At 36.6% G+C, this 23,338-nt stretch overlaps 1 protein-coding gene across 1 annotated transcript; it reads right to left on the bottom strand.

The window, feature by feature from the left end:
• Positions 1–17,125: 17,125 nt before the first annotated feature.
• LOC113302511 (putative glycerol-3-phosphate transporter 4) lies at positions 17,126–21,484 on the bottom strand. Its single transcript, XM_026551431.1, has 4 exons — positions 20,740–21,484; positions 19,144–20,182; positions 18,013–18,558; positions 17,126–17,509 (listed from the first exon to the last, which is right to left on the bottom strand). The coding sequence occupies exons 2-4, from the start codon at positions 20,165–20,167 to the stop codon at positions 17,472–17,474; spliced, it is 1,608 nt and encodes a 535-aa protein (XP_026407216.1). The 5' UTR covers positions 20,168–20,182; positions 20,740–21,484; the 3' UTR covers positions 17,126–17,471.
• Positions 21,485–23,338: the final 1,854 nt, after the last annotated feature.

The following is a 23,338-nucleotide window of genomic DNA, read 5'->3' as shown; positions in this document are numbered from 1 at the left end:
TGGTATGGAGAAATTACAAAACCAATCAATTTCAAATCTAAAAAAAAAACTTAAAAAAAAAAATGAAGCCTGAGGTGTGCAAGATCTTGTCTCTTTTGAACAGGCGCATGAGACAAGATGCACAAGACAACACAATCAAGTTGTGTTGTGGTGAAAAACAATTTGTCCACCATGACCCTTTTGGTTGGAATTCATGGAACCCTTCCTTTACATATGTTTAGACCATGTCTTATTCTCTAATGGCCTATATCTATCTTTGGAAACCAATCTCTTCGAGGAAGATAAGATCTTACATACCTCAGCTGTTTTTTCCACTAGTTTAAGCTTGGTAGCTAGACGATCTGCTCTTTGTTGAAGCTTGTTGACATATCTCATCTTGTGTTTGTATTTAAAACACTTTGAAAACTCATGTCCCTTGAGAGAAAAATAGGAGCATGTGAATGCAAAAGATGATTCAGGCGCCTTTGAAACGCAAGCTGCTAGGCACAAGGTAGATCCTGAAACATTACACAAAGGGTTTCCAAAAGAAGGGTCAATTGATTCTCCATCTTGATTGGGCTCTCTTCTAAAAGATTATCAAGATTGATGTATGTATTGCTACAATTATAAAAATCAATATTTTCACATAGAAGAGCAACACTTGATTTTTTTTCTTCATCAGAATCATAATTGTCAGACATCTCATCAAGTGTCGCGGCAAGACCTTTGTTCCCAGTGTATTTTCTACGGTTTGGGCACTCGTTAGCAAAATGACCAAAGCCTTTACACTTAAAGCACTGAGGCATATCCTCGTCATCAGTTTCATCTGTGTCCCTGCTTTTAGGAGGAATATGATTATGAGGTTTGACTGATGCTTTTGCCTTATCTCTGGAGAACCGTTTACTTCTCTTCAATAGAAGATCTCTAAAATGTCTTGTGATCATCGAGACCGATTTTTCAAGATCTTCATCTGATGAATCTGTCTTAGAGTGATCTTCTGCAGAGATATACACATTTTTACTTTTATCAAGTAATTTTATGTCTTTTAGTGCTTTGAACGCAACATCCTTAGATTTGGATGAATGCTCGTGATCAAATATCTTAATCTTCCCAACCAGCGTATTTCTGGAGAGATTATCCAGGTTATCTCCCTCAACGATGGCATGCTTCTTAGAGTCGTATATAGATGGCATCGATCTAAGAATTTTCATCACAATGTCCTTTTCAGGAATAGTCTTACCCAATGCAAAAGATGCATTAAAAATTTCAGACACTTTGTGATTAAACTCATCAAATGAATCTTCATCTTCCATACGAAGGTTTTCCCAATCGGAATTAAGGTTTTGAAGCCTAGCTTCCTTTTCACTGGTATTACCTTCGGATACGGTTTCTAAGATACCCCACGCATCTTTAAACCTAGTGCAATTTGACACATGGTGCTGAAGATTTGGGGTAATGACATGTATGATGGCATTCAAACCGTCGGAGTTTTTCTTTGCAGCAACTATCTCAGCAGCATCGTATTCGCCAATATTTTTTGGAACATTAACGTTACCTACTGCAACAACGGGAGCATCATAGCTATTAACAACATATACCCATGATTTAAAATCACGCGCTTGAAGAAAAGCTCGCATAGCAATTTTCCACCATAAGTAATTAGAACCATCGAAGACTGGTGGTACGTTAATAGAGATAGCACCTCTGTCCATAGAGTCAGATCTCTACAAACACATACTTTTGAGGTCTTGAACGTGTTTTCCTGCTATGATACCAATTGAAAAGCGGGGGTCTAACAACCTCACCCAATATTTCGATTAGGAATCTGTATGGACAAACTCCAATATACTTTTATGAGAATCAACTAACAGTTAGACTCAATAAATAGAAAAGTATATCAAAGAGTTTTATATCTCTATCTCTTGATTTGATCTTTACTCAAGCAAATAGAAATCTGCGAGTCTTTATCAAATACAAGGATAAAAACTTGGATGGTATCAAAGACCAATATCCAGGGATCAATCAATTTCCAATCAACAACCAAAGGTTGGATTTCACAATTGATCGATACAACGAACAATTTGTAATACTTCAATTATATAACAAAATATAATGCGGAATAGAAATAACACAGACACCAGAAATTTTGTTAACGAGGAAATCGCAAATGCAGAAAAACCCCGGGACCTAGTCCAGATTGAACGCCACACTGTATGAAGCCGCTACAGACACTAGCCTACTACAAACTAACTTCGGTCTGGACTGTAGTTGAACCCTAATCAATATCACACCGATTCAATGTACAGTTGCGCTCCTTACGTCTCTGATCCCAGCAGGATACTATGCACTTTATTACCTTAGTTGATCTCACCCACAACCAAGAGTTGCTACGACCCAAAATCGAAGACTTGATATACAAATATGTCTCACACAGAAAAGTCGATAGAATTGAATAAATCTGTCTCCCACAGAAATACCCAAGAGTTTTTGTTCCGTCTTTTGATAAATCAAGGTGAACATGAACTAACTGATAAAGTGGTCTTATATTCCCGAAGAACAGCCTAGTATTATCAATCACCTCACAATAATCTAAATCATATGTTAGCGAAACTAGATATTGTAGAATCAAAAATAATGAGACGAAGATGTTTGTGATTTCTTTTTATCTTGCCCTATCGGAGATATAATCTCAAGCCAATTATTCAATTGAACTCGTACAATAGAAAATGGCAAGATCAGATCGCTCAACTACAAGAAAAGTAGTTTTGTATGGCTTCACAATCCCAATGAAGTCTTTCAGTCATTAACCTACAGGGTCTCGAGAAGAAACCTAAGGTTAAAGGAGAATCGACTCTATTAAACCAACTAGTATCACACAGGACGTGTGGGGATTATTTTTCCAGATGCTAGATGTCTCCTTTATATAGTTTTCAAATCAGGGTTTGCAATCTAAGTTACCTTGGTAACAAAGCATTCAATATTCACCGTTAGATGAAAAACCTGATTCAACCAAGATAATATCTTTCAACCGTTAGATCGAAACTTAGCTTGTCACACACAAAAATAAAATGCATTCATTTAGGTTTGAGTAGCCGTACCTAAACGTGTACACTTAGTTGGTTCACAAATAGTTGACCAATGGTTAGCCATATGAGCACTTTCATATTAACCATATTAATCTTTCTCATAACTAGTTCAAATGACTCATAAGAACTAGTTGAAGTGTTGTTCAATTGCTTAGGTCTTTATTCATAGACACAATTGAAACAAAATCGGTTTGATCCACTTGAATCAATTCATGAACAATATAGGCATAGTTTGCAAAGATTGCATTCCTTATTGATTTATTGTTTTAAGTTCATGAACTACCGATTTGAGATATCACCATCTTGAGTACGCGTACGGGTATGCGTATCTTAGATACCGGGTTTGAGTTTATAAACTAATTTGCAAACTTAAAAACTCCAGCATAAATTTTCGGTGTGAGAACTTCCATGGGTACTCGTACTCAAACTGTCTCTTTCACCAATACCGCATGCACACATATGCACGCAGTTGGCTTCCGGTACATGGATTTATACACTAATGTGCGAACACACTATATATTCTTATATCCATAGATGATAATCTAAACTCCACATTTCAATCATTGAAACATTCTTCTATAATGTTATAACAATCGTTATTCACGACTATCGTCATCAAAGCTATTTTCAAGATTGAAACGTCATCATGACTTACGTCACGGGTAAACATGAAAATGGTTAAAGCGAAAGCTTACCAACACATATTTCGAGAAAAAGATAGGCGAGTAAACTCGGTTCGAAATAACAAATGTGTATGTATGAAAACTATCATACATAAACGACTTTGTCTCAAGAGTAGGATATATAATAGACTTTTGAGTGATAGATAAGTTCAAGTCTCCACATACCTTTTAGTCGGATGAAGTTCCATCGGTTCCTAGAGTATTTCTTCGTCTTCGTAAGATGATCACCATGGAGTCTGGAGCTTCAACTATACTTGGTTATCCTAGACCGAGACTTAGTCATAAGTAAACTAGAAATCAAGACATATAGTTTTGATCACTAATATTGACAAACATTCTTGAGATAGCAACGCATGCGAGTTCGACCGATCAATGCTCTAATAAACTTCTATATTGAACATATGCTCATTGCTGCTTATTATCTTGACACCCAAGTTGTTCATCCATAGAACAGCAATCCCACCCGCCTTTCCCATTGAATCTTGACATATGATGTTAGGATGACTCATGGGATACAGATACATGTAAGATTTATTCTCTTTTATTCATAGTTTCAGAGGGAAAAATTAAATCAGGATTAAACTGTTTTATGCAGTCCCTAAGGTGATTTCTAGTGTTTTTGTTACCTAGACCTTGGACATTCCAGGAAAGAACTTTCAAATCTAAAACCATCTTTTCTTGTTTTTCTAGTCTAGGAATTTTTAAGATAGTATTTTTTTTGTTTAATATGAATACTATTATTTTGAATATAATCTAAATGCAAGGTTTGGTAATAACATAACAAAAAAGAACTATTTAGTTTCCAAACTGAGAAAAGCAATGGATTCAAATATATATTAAAATGGAGAAATTTTAAAAGAAAATGGGAATATACCTGGTCATACTGCCCCTGATTCTGAGAAATAAGATGGTCCCAAGCCCCTTCCTCATTTATCTCCAAGCTCTGATTTTCCTCATTTTGGTCTTCTTGATAATTATAGCTATCCTGAGAAGAAGACTCCTGGTATTTGTTTCTTTTCCCTTTCCTAACTCATGAGCTTTCAGCATGAGATCCATGGGTGTAAATGGTTGACACTTTGTGACCATCTTCAGGAATAATAAAAGGTTGATTATCTTTGTTCCTTCTTCTTGTGTTTTTTTTTGGTGAAATGTGAATTGTCTCTCCAATAGCAAAGGCATGATTATTTTTCCTTAGATCAATAACTTCTCCAAAATCCTCTCCAAACTTAAAGATATACCATCACCCCCCACCCCCCAAAATGATCTGGACATGTTTGGCGTTTCCATCACATTCTCTTTCAACATGGTTAGGAATCAAGCAAGCAGGGAATAACTTTCTTGGTTTCTTCTGAAAATATATAGGAATCCATTGAGAGTATTTTGCAGCATTTTCATCTACAATGCCCCTAAGCATAGGATTGTTGATATTAAAACCAATTAAGTCACTTAAATTGTTAGAATCCTCAGGGTTGCCATCTTCTGGATCGATATTAAAACATTTCCTAAGATACTGGCTATTTGATTTCCCAGCTCTGCATTAAGAAATTTTGGAGGGAGCTTCTTTATATCAATCCAGTATCGTTGAAAATTGAAATCCATTGTTCTTGGATCAATAGTTGGATTCCATTCTTTCAAGACAATGCGATGTCCATCAACATTCCAATGAGCTCCAGTTATGACAACATTATATTCTTCCGACTCATGTAAAGTGAATGTGAAGATACTTGTAGCCCTTTGTTTTTGTTGAAAATGGCCGTGGGCCCAGGCCATAGTGATTTCAAGTTGCACTTTATCAAAAGTTAAAGGATACACATAATTTTTCCTATAAAACTTTTTTCCCATTTTTTTATGCCTTTGCTCAAATTGATTTTTGAGTATCTGATAACTCTTCTGATATCCTCATTATCATCAAGATTTGTTGAGCTAATTTTCCTTATGATTTCAGATAAGCCTCCATATGAAGCAGAAGCATCTAACATGTTTGAGGAAATGAAAAGAAGAGTAATGAGGATGAGGATGGGAATAAAATCGTTATATAACCTCCATTTTATACTGGTTTTGCGTGATTTGTAATTGAGACGTGTATAACGTTTCAGAGAATCTTCACCAAGTTTCTCAATTTTCAGAAAGAAATCTTTTAGTGTCCAATTTCTTTTTCCTTGATGAGGTATTTTATGAAGGAGTTGAAGGAATCTTTTGAAAATTGAACAAGAGCCTGACTTGTAGCCGCATACATCCATAACAAGGGAACCAACGGGGAAGGGACGAACAGTAGGAGACATCAACAGGGGAAGCAGACCAAAGGAGCTCAACAATACCTGTTAAACATGGTATAGAAAACATAATCCATTAAAGTGGAAACGTACAAAGATAACAGGAAAAATTTATTCGAAAGCTTTAAGAAGTTGTATGAGAATAAGAGGAGGAAAAAACCAGATGAGAGGATAAGACAAAGAAGAAAAGGAATGGAAGATTAAAAAGGAAATTAAAACATGCAAAGATGAATTAAGGGAATATTGATAAACTGCCCCACTCTCAATTTCGGTTTAATAAATTGCCCCCTTTTTTTTCAACTTTTCAAAACTGCCCCCACTGTTAAATTTTCCATCTAATTTAGTTTTCCATCCAATTTTTTACTTATTTACCCTTACTTGTCACGTTTATCTTCTACTTCATTTTTTCAGGTTCGTCGAGCTAGGTTCATGGATTTAGGATTCGGGGTTCAGGGTTGGGGGTTTAAGGTTCATAGTTCAAAGTTCATGGTTCTGGGTTCATGGTTCACGATATAGTTCAGGGTTCAGGGTTAGGGGTTTAGGGTTCATAGTTCAGGCTTCGTTGTTCATGGTTCAGGGTTCATGGTTCACGATATAGTTCAGGGTTAGGGGTTTAGGGTTCATGGTTCATGGTTAGGGTTCATAGTTCACAACATAGTTCAGGGGTAAATATGACTTTTTAACATGTGAGATAACTGTCACCTTGCATTTAACGGTATGGAAAGCGTTATTTGAAAAAAAACGGGGCAGTTTAGAAAAGCGCAAAAAAGCGGGGGCACTTTTTTTACCCTAATTCAAAACTGGGTCACTTTATCAAAATTCCCATGAATTAAAGAGAAATTGAGAAGAAATTCGAAGAGATTTGAACTGAGTTGATGACGATTTGTGACTGAGTTAATCACCCGAGTCAAGGACTTCTCATGTTTTCAATCATATACTTCAAAGTTCAAACTACCTATAGTGAAAGGGAAAAGAATATTTTTAATGGCACCCTTATACCCTATTTGTAGGATGATGGTTCCTAGAGCCTTGGCTGGTGACCGGTGAGTCATGACTTGTAAGTTCATGTTCTACCTTTCAGACCCAATATACTATTTAGTACAAATAATGCACCTATCACTATATATATCACACAATAGATTGAGGACAATTCTTGGGCCGACTAACCGGAGGGCACGAAGGGATTGAGTCCTTTTTATGGCCACTTTTTTTGTAAAATGATACCTAACACAAATATGTAATTTGATAAAAAGATTTGATTTGGTGAGGCTTTACCTGGTGAAGCCTTTTCACATAATTCCTTATGTATCCTATTTTTCTTTATGTATCCTATTTTTTCGAGGGTATAAATGGCAAGTAAACTAGAATATAACATATCTAAAAATCTGTGCCTTGGAATTTACAAATTTTATCTCGTTGGAAAGATTTTAAAGAGATCTACACAATAAGTACAAACAACAATATCAAATTTAAAATTTTTACGAAAAAATTTGGAGGTTTTTATCATTTTACACATAATTTTGAAAATAACGAAAGTTAACTGTTGGATCTCCTCCCTTCAAAACTGATCCGTCGGATGATGGAATATTTTTTATTCCCGTCACAGAAATATTTTTCACGTGTTTTATATTCGTCAGATTTTCATTGGACGTAAATACCCCTCATCTTTCCTTCTATCATCATTAAAACTTCCGTAAATATTTGGGTCCACCGACTGGAGGGTCCGAAGGAAAGGAGTCCCTTTTATGACCATTTTTTTGTAAAATGAAACCTAACGCAGATGTGTAATTTGATAAAAAAAAAGATCGGAATCTTTGGTGTCCATGGTTACTTTTTCATTAGACAAAATTCTCCCAACCTTTTAATCCAATTTCTATAACTCCTTATTATCTTATTTTTTTCAGGGGCATAGTCATTATGAAATCAGGAAAAGTGGTATTTTCGCTCGGTTTTAGGTAAAGTGATACTTTCGCCCCCGTTTCAGGAAAAATGATACTTTCACCCCGTTTCAGGAAAAGTGATACTTTCATCCCGTTACTGGAAAAGTGATACTTTCACCCCCCCCCCCCGTTTCATGAAAAATGATACTTTTTTACCGTGTCAGGAAATATGGTACTTTCACTATGTGTCAGGAAAAATGATACTTTCACTCCGTGTCATGAAAAATGATATTATCGCTCGTGTCGAAAAAAAGTGATACTTTCACTCAGTGTCGGGAAAAGTGATACTTTCACCCCGTTTCAGGAAAACCAATACTTTCACCCCATGTCAGGAAAAGGCGATACCTTCACCACATGTCAGGAAAAACGATATTTTCACCCCGTGTCGGGAAAAATGAAACTTTCACACCGTGTCAGGAAAAATAATAATTTCACCCCGTTTCTGGAAAAGTGATACTTTTGCCCCGTTTCAGAAAAAGTGATACTTTCACCTTTTCAATTTTGCCTATTTTAGGTAAAAATGAAACTGTGAAAGTATCTCTTTTTTGAAACGGAGGTAATATATGCCTAAAAATGTCATTCCAAAAAAAAATAAGATGCATAATGAACTACGGAGCCACCAAAAAGGATGCATAACAGTTTATAAAATCATATTTTCGTTCGTGCATCCACTATGGTTATGCAATCACTAAAACGATGTATATGCCTCCAAAATAACATTCCAATAAACAAAAAGATGTAGGTGTTTCGTTTTTTTCGGTCGGCCCTCCACACCGTGGCAGCGGTGTTCTACTATCGTCTGATTAACTATAATTGCGTTAGAATTTCATGGATATATCAAGTTATATCTACATTCACAAATTATTTTTTGCAGTACACGAACTATGATAATTTGATTGATGTTATATTTCTAACGTACATGAACTGAGTTGGTCAGTACAAAAATTTTGTGATTTGAGATGCTCCTGAACTCTTGTTCTCTCACGTATACGAAATGGTTTGGTCAGCGCGGGAACTGTGCGATTTTAGGATGTTCCTGGGCAATTTTTCTAACTTAATACACGAAATGCTCAGTAAGCGAATCATGCGTATTTAAGATGTTTATAAACACTTTTTCTAACTCAGGTTCACGAACTTACTTTGCCAATTTGCGAACTGTGTAGTTTTAAAAGGTTCCTAAACTTATTTTACGAACTATTTTGACTAGTGCATGAACTGATTTTGTCTTTAAGAGCAATCGAACATCATCATTGTTTGATGGTTTACGGAAAAGTTAATTAACCATTTTTCTTGATCTACTTATATTTTCATATTTATTATATCGATAAATACGTTGTTGCACATTCTTCTTTGTAATTCAAAACAAACTTCTCACATGCTTACAGAGAAGTTACTTGGTAACAAAGTAATTGTTAAATATGGAAACTAGTTCACGAACTTAGCTTTGACTATAAGCTATCTATCCTTTTTCATCATTATAAACAGAGGACTATCTGCATAATAGAATCATAATCCCGGTATGTTGTGTCCTAGTTGCATCAGAGTCGTCCTCTAAAGACCTAGGTTTCCTCGAAAAACATAATTAGATTATGACTATTAGAGCCTTCACTAAGGGATTCGTGAATCCCGGTTAGACTATATTTTACTTGATAACTCTTGATATCCCGAATCTTATCTTAATCATCGTAGTTCTTGTATATTGTGAGGTCCGTCTCTTTTGTTATATGGCCATTCAATAAATATCTCCCAGGAAATAAGATTGATAGAAATTACAAATTTCTTTTCGTCTTAGACTTTGTAATTCCACGAGATTCATATATTTTTTTAAATTGATCTTGTGAGGTAGCGATTAGGCATCTCTATAACCTTTTGAAGAGAGTAAGTTATTCTAATTGTTGAGATTTGCTCGATATCTTCTTTACTCTTGAAGATTCTTTATAATCAAACAGATTTTCATCACCATGATTGATTATATTTCTGAAAGAAATATGTGCTCAATATGTTAGAAGAAGATTATTTAAAAGTCTTCAGTTCGGTTGAAGCAACTCCTAGTACTATAAAGGACGACAGCTTGGGGAATCAAGTACGTAGGATTTTGCGAAATTCAAGTGACGTAAGGAGAAATAATGGAGATGAATTTCTCGGAGGGTCGATCTGGTCTGAATTGTATTTCAGTCCAAAGCCTAATTGTAGGCTAGTGTTTGTAGCGATTTAATACAGCATGGTGTTCAAGCTGGACGAGGTCTCGAAGTTTTTCTACAAGGTTGTAGTTTCCTTGTTAACAAAAAATTTAGTGGCTTATGTTATTTCATTTCTGCATTATATCGTTTATCTTTATAGTTGAAATATCACAAGTAGAACGTTAATAAACCTAGATGTTTTTAGCTCAACTGTAAAGAACTAGCAAAACTTGTTCTTTTGAACTCGTGTCTTGAAATATAGGTTACAAGACTTGCTCTTATTGGAATTCGGTTCGTGTACAATTCAAGTAGATATTAGGTTGACCTTGTTTTTTAATCAGGTACAAGGACTTTATTTTGTTGATCTATGCTTATTGACTGTACAAAAAATTATCCATACAGGTTTACAAACGAAAAAGTTGGTGGTGTCATTGGCATCCTCCCCATTCGAGTAACCATTTCATATAAAGTATATAAACTCATATTGCATATCCCATTTACATGCGAGAAGCGTAATCGCAAATTTATGTTACCAAATATATACGATTGCCAAAACCAAGGACCGCGACAACATAAGATAGTAGGGTCAGATAGCGAGACACCTATTGCCGGCAAAAGAACCAGAAATGTAGAGTAATGTCAATGGACAGTAATTATTAACTCCAAAAACCAACCATTACATTCTATTTTTAGATAGATCTCTTAAATGTCATGTTTGCATATTGATTACCAAGTGTTTTTATAATGACAAGTATTGAGCACGTGTGCCGCACGTCGGTTATAATAATTTGGTGGAGCTTTGACACCATATGTTATATTTTTTTATATCTGGAATTGATCGTTATTTGTGTATTTTCGATTCGATCAATTTTCTTTATAGATTTTTTCATTTCTTTTTTGGAAGGTGTAGCTGAGTAACTTTCAAACCATGTCCAACTTTTAAAGGGAAAACATACAAGAATTTAGAGAAGCATAAAAAGATTTGAAAAACAAACATATTGGTATTGTTATTTATGATCATTGCGTAGATAATTCAAAGGACTTTCTAAATATATAAAGTTCATAAAAATCCGACGTACAGTTTGGAAGATGGGGAGTTATTAAAGTTTATCTTTATTTTTACAAAAATGGTATTTTCGCAAGTACAGATTTTTAATCTATTTTACCTCTAAGTCCTTGTAAATATTCTTTATACCACTCCCTGAAAATCTAATTGGCGATAAAAAAATGGAAATCCAATGATTTAGCGACTGAGAATTTTGTGTCAATAAAATTTTTGTGATGAGAATATTTTTTTCAAATATTCATAGATTTAATGGTTATAAATTAATATAAGGGGATCTGACTGTTATGAAGTGTAATACTTTAATATTCACTTATTGGCGTTTTCGGTGCAGCTACGATGCGGTCGGTCCACATAGTTGAAGTATGTGCTGACACGTATTACAAGGTAGGGAAAAACTTGAAAAACAGTTTTACTACCTAACTGTTTTTCTTTTTTCTTTTTTTAACTTCCTACTTTTTCTCAAAAAGTGAAACAGTGAGCATCTCCAATAGAAGGTGGAGTATTTATTTTTTAATGACACGTAGGATTTTAGACCTTCATTTAAAACAAATTCATCTCCAACAGTAGGTCCTACAAAATAGGAGGGATGAAATATTAATTTTCAAGGTTACAAAGAAAGTCTTATTTAGACCTTCACAATGACCTCCATGTAATATTTTTGATTTTTAATAATTAATTAAAATATGATGAAAACAGTTAAGATTTTATCACATAAGATTTTTTAAGTTTAAACCTCTATACTATTGGAGATAGTTCATTAGTTAAGGGGTCCTATTTTTTCTCTTTGTGTAAATCCTCCTTAATAAAGGTCTTAATAAAAATTCCACGTAGGATTTTTAACACCCACTATTTAAGGGGATTTGGAGGGGCATAATTTTTAGTTAAATAGGCGTCAAAAATAAAGAGGGGCCACATTGTAACCGGGGCGCCTTAAAAGGGGATAGATTTTCAAAAAGATCAGTAAAGCCGACCAGAAGGATGTATTTACAAAGAGGCTGAGATTTATTTATTTTTGAAAATGACCAGATATATTACTGCAAAGAAAACTAATCTGTAGATTCAGACTCGTGTGGAATCATCTTTGAATGAGTTGTCCGTCCAATGACTGGATGTGTGTAATTAGTCTCTTCAAGAAAGGGTACATATTGGAGTTCATATTACATGTCTCTTGAGCTCTGACAGTGTCAAAGGCTATTGTTGAAATTAAAAACAAAGGAACTTCAGTAAAACTAGTAAGCTATTGAGGTGAATTTCACTCTCTTTTAACCAGCAAGTCTGCTGCTTTGTTTGCTGTTCCATCCACGAAATGAAAACAAAGAGGCTGAGATTGAAGAAAGCTTTTAGGAAAGTGGACGAGTATCCAAGTGGATAAAAACTTCACCCGCACACTAATCGTTGGAAAAGCTGTAACCCGCCTACCTGAGATTTTTTAAAAGCAAAACCTGCCTAATATGTCAGCGGTTAACCACATTAGATAATGAAAAATGGGTCATTTGTCCAAAAAATTTTAAATCATGGTTCAAATGGACGAGTAAAAATTAGTATGGCAAACAAACGTAAATAACAATAATTAAGACACCAACAAACGTAAAGATTTTTATTCGCGAACCTCAAAAAGGATGATACATATGGCAAACAATAATTGCATCAGAAAATAACAAACAATGAAATTGAAAAGAAAACTAAAAATCATCTTCGTCTCCCTCCATAAATTTATGACCGGGATTCAATAAATATAAGCACAAGTTGTAATTGCAATTAAGCAAAGATAAGTCCAGCTCCAAGCAATGCGAGCATTGAAGTCAAGCTACTTATTCCCTGAACAACTGCTCCGGACTTGTCAGAATCGGCTGAATCACTAACTGGTGACGGTGATGGCAAAGCAATGACGGATGGCGTGGGAGTTGGAGATGGAGTTGGAGCCATTCTTGGTGGAGCTTGTGGGGAGATTGTTGGTGCGCTCATTGGGGTTGGAACGACTGGGGATGGTGATGGAGTCGGTGGGGTGTCAACCGACATAGGTGCAGGGGAAGGTGACGGTGAAGGTGCGGGTGAAGGTGCTTGTGCAATGCACATAGCAATTAGAGCGAAGGAGACGGTTAGAGCGAAGATGGATCGTGTAACAGCCATGATGAAGCTCTAGTTTGGTAGTAGCTGATTCCTATATATGACAAATTCTGGAGCAGTGAGAGAATAGAATAGTAGGAATGAGATGAAAGATCTAAGGAAGACTTTATTTATAATGGAGACAGAGTTTAACATTCTTAACTTACAGGGCAGCAGGCTCTTATGCGCGTGGTTCTAGTAGTGGTGGCCCTCAAATTTTACATAATCGTGCTGACCTTGAACATATATATCCCCCAAAAATACAAGTCATACAAATTAAAGAAATTTTAAACTTGATCGTTGAATTCCAGAGAAAAAATTTAAAAAAAAAAAAAAAAAACTACAATCGGGCACGTCTAAAGCTAGCATCATAGATGTGCAGCGAACCTAATTAAAGTCGTTCACTTTCTTCCTTGTTGAGTTATATTTCATTTTGCTTCGCTTCTCGGGTAATCATTCATTAGAAAATCTACTATTTGCCAAATAGAAACATGTAATCCTCATATTTTTAGAGTAATGGATACGTGCAAACAAAAACTTTGCAACTTCCTTCCTCTCAAGACCGAAAACGGTCCTTCAAGTGAGTTGGTAAAAAACTAGTTTGTTGAAAATTATAAAAATTGTGTAAACTTCATATTGGTTGATGGCTCCTTTACTCTAGGACCTTTTTGTTTTAACAAAATAGAGAATTTGTTCGCTATAAAAGATCATTTACAACATGGGGACTATGCCATATCCGGGCCTGGCTCCCCTTTTAGCTAAACTGTCAGTCGCAGAGTTGACTGGAAGAAAAAAAAAAAACAAGGATGCAGTATACTCTGACAACATGTATTTGTTGGAGCCAGATGCGAAAAATCTGTGCTCGTTTATAATCAGGGTTTCTCTTTAGGGGATGAAATTAATTCCCTTGCAGATATAAAACAGGCTTGAGACTTTCAGAGTCTTAATGATAGGAATTGGTGAATTAATTTTACATGTAGTCCATGGCCAACCATTCAGATTTTATATCTTAGGGTCGCAATAAGAGTTCTTAATTAAAGTTTGTATTGGACGCGCTGAATAACTTTTTGTTTCCTCTGTGGAGTTCTTGCTAACAAAAAGCAGATATCTTATCGTACTATAACCTCATCACATATGGTTAGTGATTAGTTGATCAATGAACAAAATATCGTCAAGGCGCAACCATAAGTTGCAATTCTTCGAACAATTTCTGGATTATTTTCCAATCGTACAGTTTAACACTAACACTATTGTACCGATTCTCATAGGGATTTGGGAAAAGTAATGAGCTCTAATTTTACCCCAAAATTCTGTGAAACATACTAGTAGTATTTTCTCAAATAGATCATAAGTATCAAAGAGGCCTGACACTTTAGAATCTCAATAAACAGATACACAAGCAGCTAACGGAAACAATTTTATTCATTCAACTCAAAATAGACTTCCATGTAGGTAACAAACATATTAGTTTGATGACCCAAAATGATAAACATGTAATTTTTTGATCAAACATGGATGAATGCACCTCCAAGTAGTGCAAGCATGGCTGTCGTGATACTCGCATGAACAATTGTACCTCCTGATCCACCACCCTTTACATAACCAGTACCTTTTGGCCCAGTACTGTCAGCGGCATCACCACCTTTGTAGGCTGCAACGCACATTGCAATCAGTGCAAAGGACATTGTTAGAATGAATATGGCTCGTGTCATAGCCATGATTAAGCTCTAATTGGATAGTAAATCAATGAGAGAATAGATCCTGTATTTATAGGGTTGAGGTTTTAGCTTTTAGGTCCTGGGGTTACCTTAGCAATAGTGGTAGTGTTCAACTCCATTTATAAGATACTGAATCAGAATGGTGTTGCCTGTTGGTATAGATCATATCAAGCCGATCTGTATCATCATATTAGAAGAAATCAAAGACTTTTTCCGTCTATAAGATTCCTCCTTCATTTAACAGAACATCTTGCACGTCTAAGGCTCTAGGCTCTAGCCTCTTTTTTTTTTTTCGGGTTTTTCACTTGGATGAACGTTCGCGCACACAGCTTCTCGGCAGGTACATTACTCGGGTTTCTTCCGCTAATTGGAGACGCATTTGTTTAGTGTGGGATTATATAAGTATATGCTCAAGGATCAGCGTTGATTATCAACAAGCAATGTACTGTAACCTTTTTTTTTTCTTTTTTCTGAAAGTTGGTATATAGATAGGCCATATAGATGGATTGTACAGTATGAGTGCTGTGATGATGAGAGACTGGGTTTCCAAAGTAGCGAGGTACCTTCTTTTATAGTGGAGAAGAGCCGGCAAACAAGCCAAAACCCGCGGGTTAACCCGTGCCCGGCCCGTGAAAACCCGAACCCGGCTCGGCTGGTTTCAAAACAAGCCGGGTTCGGGTTGGAGAAATGCCGGCTTGTGAGTAAACGGGTTAACCCGTCCCGGCCCGGGAACCCGCAGGTTGAACCCGTAAACCCGTAATTTGATCTCATTTTAGGATGGGCGCTAAACTATTAAACCTAACGATGCTGCACTAACTTTTAAACAACGTTGCACAAAGTTTCCAAAAAGGTTGACTAAGGAAGTGAAGTTAGTTAATCTGTTAGTGGAGTTACTTTAACGTAGAGTTTTCAATTGTAAAAAATGTACCTCGCCCTTATTAACAGCATCCAAGGCTGGTAGCTGGACAATTTTTTGGACTTTGCTGTCCATGACTCCATGGCAACAAAAAATGCGGTGCCCGATGAGTCTTCAACTTCCAATCTAAGAAGGTATCTGCATAACACACGGACCAAACAACTGTCAGTAGATGTCAGTTTCAGTTGGTAGGAACAGGTAATAATTTAGCATTGAATAATGGCCAGAACCTGGGAACCGGTTCGTCTATTTGGACCTTGCAGCTAGGGCACCAATGGTCCCCCGTGTTTCCAGCAATAATTCTTCCAGTAACATCATTTTTATATAAACCTTCCATCAACACCTCCACTTACTTCAATCGTTATGAGTTCACGCCTAAATCAAACGTTGTTGTTGCCGGCTCTCGGATCAACTGGCTAATATTTTCATGTTAGGGATTGTTGATTATATAGTGTTTGTTTTTAGCTAAATAATGGCTCCAAAATTTGATCTCATTTAGGATATGTTCTTAAGGTATAAAACGGGCGGGCTAACCCGTGAACCCGCGGGTTAAACCCGTTACGGGCACGGGTTGAAGAAATGACAACCCGTGGAGAATTTCAACCCGCGGGTTTCAACCCGTATCAACCCGAACCCGTGGAATCCGCAACGGGCAAGTCCCGGCCCGCCCGTTTGCCAGCTCAGCAGTTCACTTTTTTCATACTGTCCAAAAGATCGCTGCCGGATCGAAAGGTCCCTCAAGATTGCCCAACTCTGTCGAACCCATGAATCGGGGTTGTTAAGAAAGAGACTTTCCCAAATTTCCTTTACTAAAGCGACAATGAAGGAACAGAGATGGTCTCTTCATGCGATTGACATTAACGGCGACCATGGCTAAACTGCACCACCCTCCCACCCCCTCCATCAGAGGCCTTTCTTAGTGATGAAGTTGATTAGTTTTCAAGTACTGACCATCAGCATGTTACTGGTGTTGGAAGTGGTCTTTATAATGATGCAGTGGCCTCGCTGGTGCCAAGGAGCCCAAGACAGTACACGATTACAATGGTCCAACCTTCGCGTTATGTATTTTATGCTAAGCATCCTACTACTCGGTACTTGAATGTGTTCTTAATAACGATGCAGTCGCAACGAAAACTGCAGTTGGTGCGTTACAACCACGCACAAATCACTATTTAATGTAGGTTGTAATACCTTCTGGCTTTCTCTTCTGATTACAAAAGACAAACATTCACAGTACAAAAGTCTACATGGTAAATAACTTGTATAACTGCAGTCAATGGACGTAGTCCAGCAAACCAAAAACAAAACTCGAGATTTGACAACAGTTAGATATTACAAATGCATACAAGAAACCCAGGAAAAGGGAAGAAAGAAAAGAACAGCCAAAGACCACGGTGATCCCCATTTGCTTCTCTTTGTATAATCTTAACTTGTTTTTGTTTCTGTTTTTGTTTTTTAAACTGTGGGAATTTTCAGACAGAAAATTCAAGAGGACTTTCTTTTTCTATACCCTCGTAGTCATGATTATGAACTTTGATCTACCAGAAGAGGTTGAGTCACACCTGCATATATTGAGAATTAAGGTTAGCAAAATATAGCACTAGAAATAGAGACACCCTTACTTCCAATAATGGTATTTTCCTAGTTTTTCTTTTTTTTTTGTATGACTGTCATTCTAGTGAAAGTAGAGTTATGAGTTGGATTCAGATGTTTCTCAGCAGCAATTTGTGAGGAGGGTGAGAAAGTAAGTTATTATCTTCGTAAAAACCCAATAGCTCTCTCTCTAAGAAGTCATATCTACCGTAAAAAATCATATGCAAAAAAAAATATATAATCAAAAGTAAGACACTGTCAAATGCTTAACTCTAGGGCCTAAGACATCAACCTCCTCAAAAGATGACTATTGCTTGGGTAAATGGGGTGAGGGTTGGTGATTGTTAGTCTGCACATACGCGGGTACACAAGACGAGATTTTGTTCCTATGTACGATTACTTAACTCTTTTTGCTTTCTACTTGAAATGAAAATAAGTAATTAATAAGAGGTATTTCAGATTCATGTGATACCTGAGACAATAGTTGGAGCGTTCTGTTTGGATTTTCGCTCAGATTTCCGTTCGCAAAATTCATCGAAAACAAGGCGTGACAAAAGAAGACCGGCAATAAGAGCCCCGACACAAAGCATGAAGAAAACTTCATCCCAACCTTTGGTAGAAATAAATCCTGTAAGAAGGGGGCCCAAAGCTGCACCAACTGATCCAGTACCATCAATGATTGCAGTCACTGTTGCCAGTGCTCTGGAGTTCCCTTTCAAAGATTTGTGTGTGCCAAGATCCGCAGAAACTGCAGTTGTAATCAGTGCGTAGGGCCCATTCACAAACAGCCCCGCGAGCATCATCAATAAGATGTTCCAAGTCTTGGAAATACCCCCATATATACGATAGAGGACCAACACAGGAATTGCAGCATACATGAAACTTGCTGCCGTAATGGCACGTGCATTAAGTTTATCGGATATGTACCCAGCAAGGATCCCACCAACAATTCCCCCCACGTCAAACAGAGTAGAAAGGTTTCCAGCTGACTTTACAGATACATATTCTCCACCAATTTCTGCAAGCAATAACAAAAGCCGAGAGAAGGTTTGTGAGAATTGAAGAATAGTCGGAGACACGCTAGAGTCAGGCCAGGTAATAGAATGAATCAATGAAGAGAGATACAAAATTTAATCTAAGAGACACCAAATTAATAAATCTGAAACAATACTGAGATGATTTCCAACCGAGGAGAAGGCAAACTGTAATAAAAGGACTACTTCAACTGTACTAGGTGTTTAAATACAGTTATAGGTTATTTTATAAATGTTTCGCTGGCTATGTCATGGCCTGTGAAATAATTGAGCAACATATATGCAGCAAATTGGAATTGTTGCAAAAGATAAAGAAACAAAAGAAAGTAACAGTTGACTGTTATACTTTATTTACTCATTGTGGGAAAGTTGCAAAGCCAAAATAAATGACCATTCTACATGATCTTTTACCAGCATGTTAGCTATATCGACTTTCCGGAGACTTAAAAAAAGGAGATTCAAGAACCTCAATTTATAAGAGCAAGTTAAAGAAGCACGGCATCAATTAGTAAGAGAATTTTCATTATAACAGAAGCGAGAAACAAAAAAGAAAGAAATGAGGATCATACCAGTCTGGCTTAGATAAAACGGCAACCAATACAAAAATGTATATGCCACAAGCTTTGCAAAGAAGAGGCACAGGGCAAATGGTATAACTCCAGGTATCCGAAAAGCTTCCAAAATGCCAACAGCAGCACCCCTCTCCCTTGAGCCATGGTCTGGCTTTCTTTCTGCTTCTACATCATTTCCTTTTAAAATCTGAGCTTGCCCATCTTTAGGTAGTTCCTCTGCTTCACTGGAGACCATTCCATTCGTACAAGCAAACCCAACATCTTCAGGATAAGCAGCCAAGAACAAGTAAACCATGATTCCACCCAAAAATATAGAGGCCCCGGGAAGAATGAAAGACCAACCCCATCCATGCTGTAAAACAGATGCAGCAAGAAGGGAACCAGTAATATTACCAACAGATGTATGAGCGTTCCAAATACCCATTATCAAACCTCTTTTTCTTTTCCCGAACCAATTGCCGATAACAGCAACTACAGAAGGCCACCCAGTGGCTTGAAACAATCCAGCAATCATTTGCATAACAAGATAAAACCAAAACACGTGTATATTCCAAAAGTAACCCATCCCGAAAAGTCCAACAAATATTCCACTCCCAATCATCCCAGTTGTCAAAAACAACCGGAGGTCAAGTGTGTCTCCAAGATGCCCTGCCAGGTACATTCCTGCAGAATAAAATGCGAGGAATGCAACATCGATCTCTCCCAACTTAGCTGTGCCATCTTTTCCGTCGAAAGGAACCCATCCCTTTCCAGGAGAAGCGGTGAGATTACCAACCATCACAGTCTCCTTGATAAAAACTTCCCCGAGTGGCCAGGGATGAGTTAAACCACGGTGAACAGGTTCTGGATCCAATATACTCTTAACAATGCTTGTAGGTTTTCTAGAAGCATGGTAGCAAGCGTATGCTATGAATGTTAGTAAAAGAACTACGTATCTGTAAGTAGTTAGACTCCATTCTTTGCCTCTTAAGCTTCTTATAAGATGAATTCCTGGTGGAATTCTTTGTCGCATCATTGGCATACTGTTACAATAACCCTGCAATCAAATAAGTAGAATTCAATGCCCAAAAGTAACTGTGGTTGAAAAAATCTGTTCAATTAGAGCATATATATGATAGATACGAAAACGCCTTCATTTCCACAACCATTCTCACTCAAAACATATACTACACAACTGTTCAATTGGATGAAGTTCAATTCAACTAGAAATGGATAACTAAATGTGCAAAACCGAAATCAGAATATGAATGTTTTCTAACTCTGCTTCAATTAAAAATAAAAAATGGTTGATTTGATAGCTTATTATAAGAAACACCAAAATCTATTATAAGAAAATCCGACGACATATGAAACCTTACTCAAACTAATTAACAAGAAAAATGAAGATTATATGTCAATTCTAAGGATAATCATTTCAAAAACAAGATATTCTGTAATTAATTACAAAAACACTCCTCAAACCTAAATTGAAAGAAGACGAAAAAAAACTAAATTCACAAAAATTAATAAAAAAAAAAACTAGTATATAAGAAAATGAACCCATAAATCAAATGATAGTAAGAATAAAGAATCAAAATGAGAGGAAATACATACCTTAAAAATCAATGAAATTGAAGAAAAACAAGATTAATATTGCAACCCAAACACATGGTTTTGACGTAATGAACACATATAATGTCCGTCTTCTTTTTTATCTTCAGGTTCTTTTTTCAGAAATTAATCGAGGTTTGATCAACCAGAGAAATATAAAGAGAAGCTAATTTGTTTTATTCTGTTTTTTGCAAATGAAAAAGATTGATTATGATTACGAGGGAAGAAGAAAAAACGAAATACTCGGAATAACAATCTTTGATTGGATAAATGAAGAACGTGAACGTAATTTTCAAATTTCACCCTTTTCCCTGGAATTCACACACACAATTTCTCTTTCTCTCTCTCTAGATTATCAGGAACTACTAATAAGGTGGAACTGTACGGTAACCTCGAAAGTGTTTTTGTAGCCAGAAGAAAGAGTGAAATGGGTCGTATCATCATGCCACGTAGACATTATGTGATGACGTGTCATTGGAACCGGTCAACATCAGAACCAAAAAGATGGATGTCAAGATCTTCAAGAAAGATAATACGAAAGTGCGAAGAAAATACTCGAGAAAATAAAGGACAACAACAAGCACAGATGATGTTTTCTTCAAGAGGTCGATGAATGATATATGCCTCCCTGTCTCATACGACGCCTTTGTAAAATATCTAAGGGTGCCGCTGAAGCATTCAATTTCTATTGTGGGCTCTGGAAAAAGAGTTTATGTATATCCATGTTCATGCCAGTTTTTGATTTCGTCACTTCAACTGTACATGTATTTCTTTCCAGAACTAAGTTTTAAAGATTATGTTATGTTGCAATTAAATTAGTTTGATTTGTGTTAGGAACCGTACAAATGAACTTACTTTATTTGGATGGCTCGGCATAACCATTATTGGCTGGTAGTGAGTCATCATAATGGCTGTGTTTGATTGACATGTTGGTTTGTTCTTGTACGCCTCCCTCAGAATATGCGTTTGGATATTCTTTGCTCCCGACGAGTGACGACCAAAATAAAAGATACTCTGGAGGTCGGTCTAGTCTCTGGTCGGGTCTGGAGCTACAAGACAATGTTAACCGCAGGGAACCCTAGCCAAAAACATAGACTGCCTTTTAGAATTTCCCTAGTTTTGATTCAACACCGTTGGACCTCATTAGTCCTCTTTGGTTGGCAAGGCCAACTTCCGAGCACCTAAAACTTGTTGTATCTCACCCTTAAATGAATGATCAGAAAATGGGCTATATAGCCAAAATTGTGTATTTTCTGGGCTAAATGGACAGTTAGGATTCAGCCTGGGTCAAATGGACAGAGAAATCTTTTTAATTGAAACTGACCCAATTACCCCTCTCCAGATCTCCACCATTTCCATTCTTTCTTCTTATGCTCTCGATCTTCTGTTTCTCCACCACCACCGTTTCAGTCATGGTTGTTGTTACTTCTGTGAGATCGAGAATTGAGAGATTTGATGGGCAGAGAAGATGGTGGTCGACGTGAAGGGTATGATGGCTAAGATCGAGAATCAGTAATGGGTTGACTCGAATTTGGATTATGAAATTGAGAGTTGCAGTGAATGAATGAAGTTAGGGTTTGCTTCTTCGGGTAAATCAGATGAAGAAATTTGGGAATTGATAAGGGTTTCCGAAGATAGAGAGGATGAAATTAAGATGGGTTCGATCTGTGAATCCGTGATCTGAGAGCTTCCACAATTAAATTGATTCGAGTCTGTGTAGTTGATGGGTTTAATGGCCGATTGAGTTCAAGAAGATGAAGTTGCAGAAATTGATATGGGACTGAACTTAGTTACAACAATGGAAGATTGAGAAGCAGATGGGATAGAAGGAGGAGCAGCAGATGCTGCTGTGAATCTGAAACGAAATTATAATGGTTTTGAGGTTGGATCTGTGATGGCTTGCAGTGAGGTTATGAACTTGAAATTCAGGGTTTGACTCAACAGAGGAAACGGGGGTTTGAAGCTGCTTCTGATTGAATGCAATGGTGGTGCTGAGCATTAAAAATTTTCTTCCATCAATTTCACTGGTAAGTTTCTTGATCCTATTGGTTTAACTTTTGTAAAATCCATTTTAAAATTCATTGAATTTTGTTTGTATGTAATTAGTTTCATCTTGGTTAAGCTTGTGTAAAATCTGGATTGACTTGAAATTGCTTTTATCCATTTTATACAAGGATGAAACCAGTATCATCCTGTTTTGGATTGACCTGAAATTATTTTCATCCATGTTATAATAGGATGAAACCAGTATCATCCTGTTTTGGATTGACCTGAAATTATTTTCATCCATGTTATACTAGGATGAAACCAGTATCATCCTGTTTTGGATTGACCTAAAATTATTTTCATCCATGTTATATTAGGATGAAACTGGTTTCATCTAGTTATAGTCTGTGATATAATTACGTTTTCGTCAAAATACTCAGGATGAAATCAGTTTCATATAGATCACTCATTGGTATAACTTTATTTCGTGAAAATACTCAAGATGAAACCAATTTCATCTAGTTGTAGTTCTGGATTGACCTGAAATTGTTTTTATCCATGTTATACTAGGATGAAACCAATATAATCCTGTTTTGGATTGACCTGAAATTATTTT

The sequence above is a fragment of the Papaver somniferum genome, chromosome 8 (genome assembly GCF_003573695.1).
Source record: "Papaver somniferum cultivar HN1 chromosome 8, ASM357369v1, whole genome shotgun sequence".
Lineage (NCBI taxonomy): Eukaryota > Viridiplantae > Streptophyta > Magnoliopsida > Ranunculales > Papaveraceae > Papaver > Papaver somniferum.
This window is presented reverse-complemented; position numbering and strand designations above follow the sequence as displayed.

Coding starts and splice junctions, on each gene's coding strand:
- LOC113302511 (XM_026551431.1), bottom strand. CDS start 20,167: ATGCCAATGATGCGACAAAGAATTCCACCAGGAATTCATCTTATAAGA. Junction 18,559..19,143: donor GTTTTATCTAAGCCAGACTG/GTATGATCCTCA, acceptor TATTGCTTGCAG/AAATTGGTGGAGAATATGTA. Junction 17,510..18,012: donor CGCTCCAACTATTGTCTCAG/GTATCACATGAA, acceptor CAATATATGCAG/GTGTGACTCAACCTCTTCTG.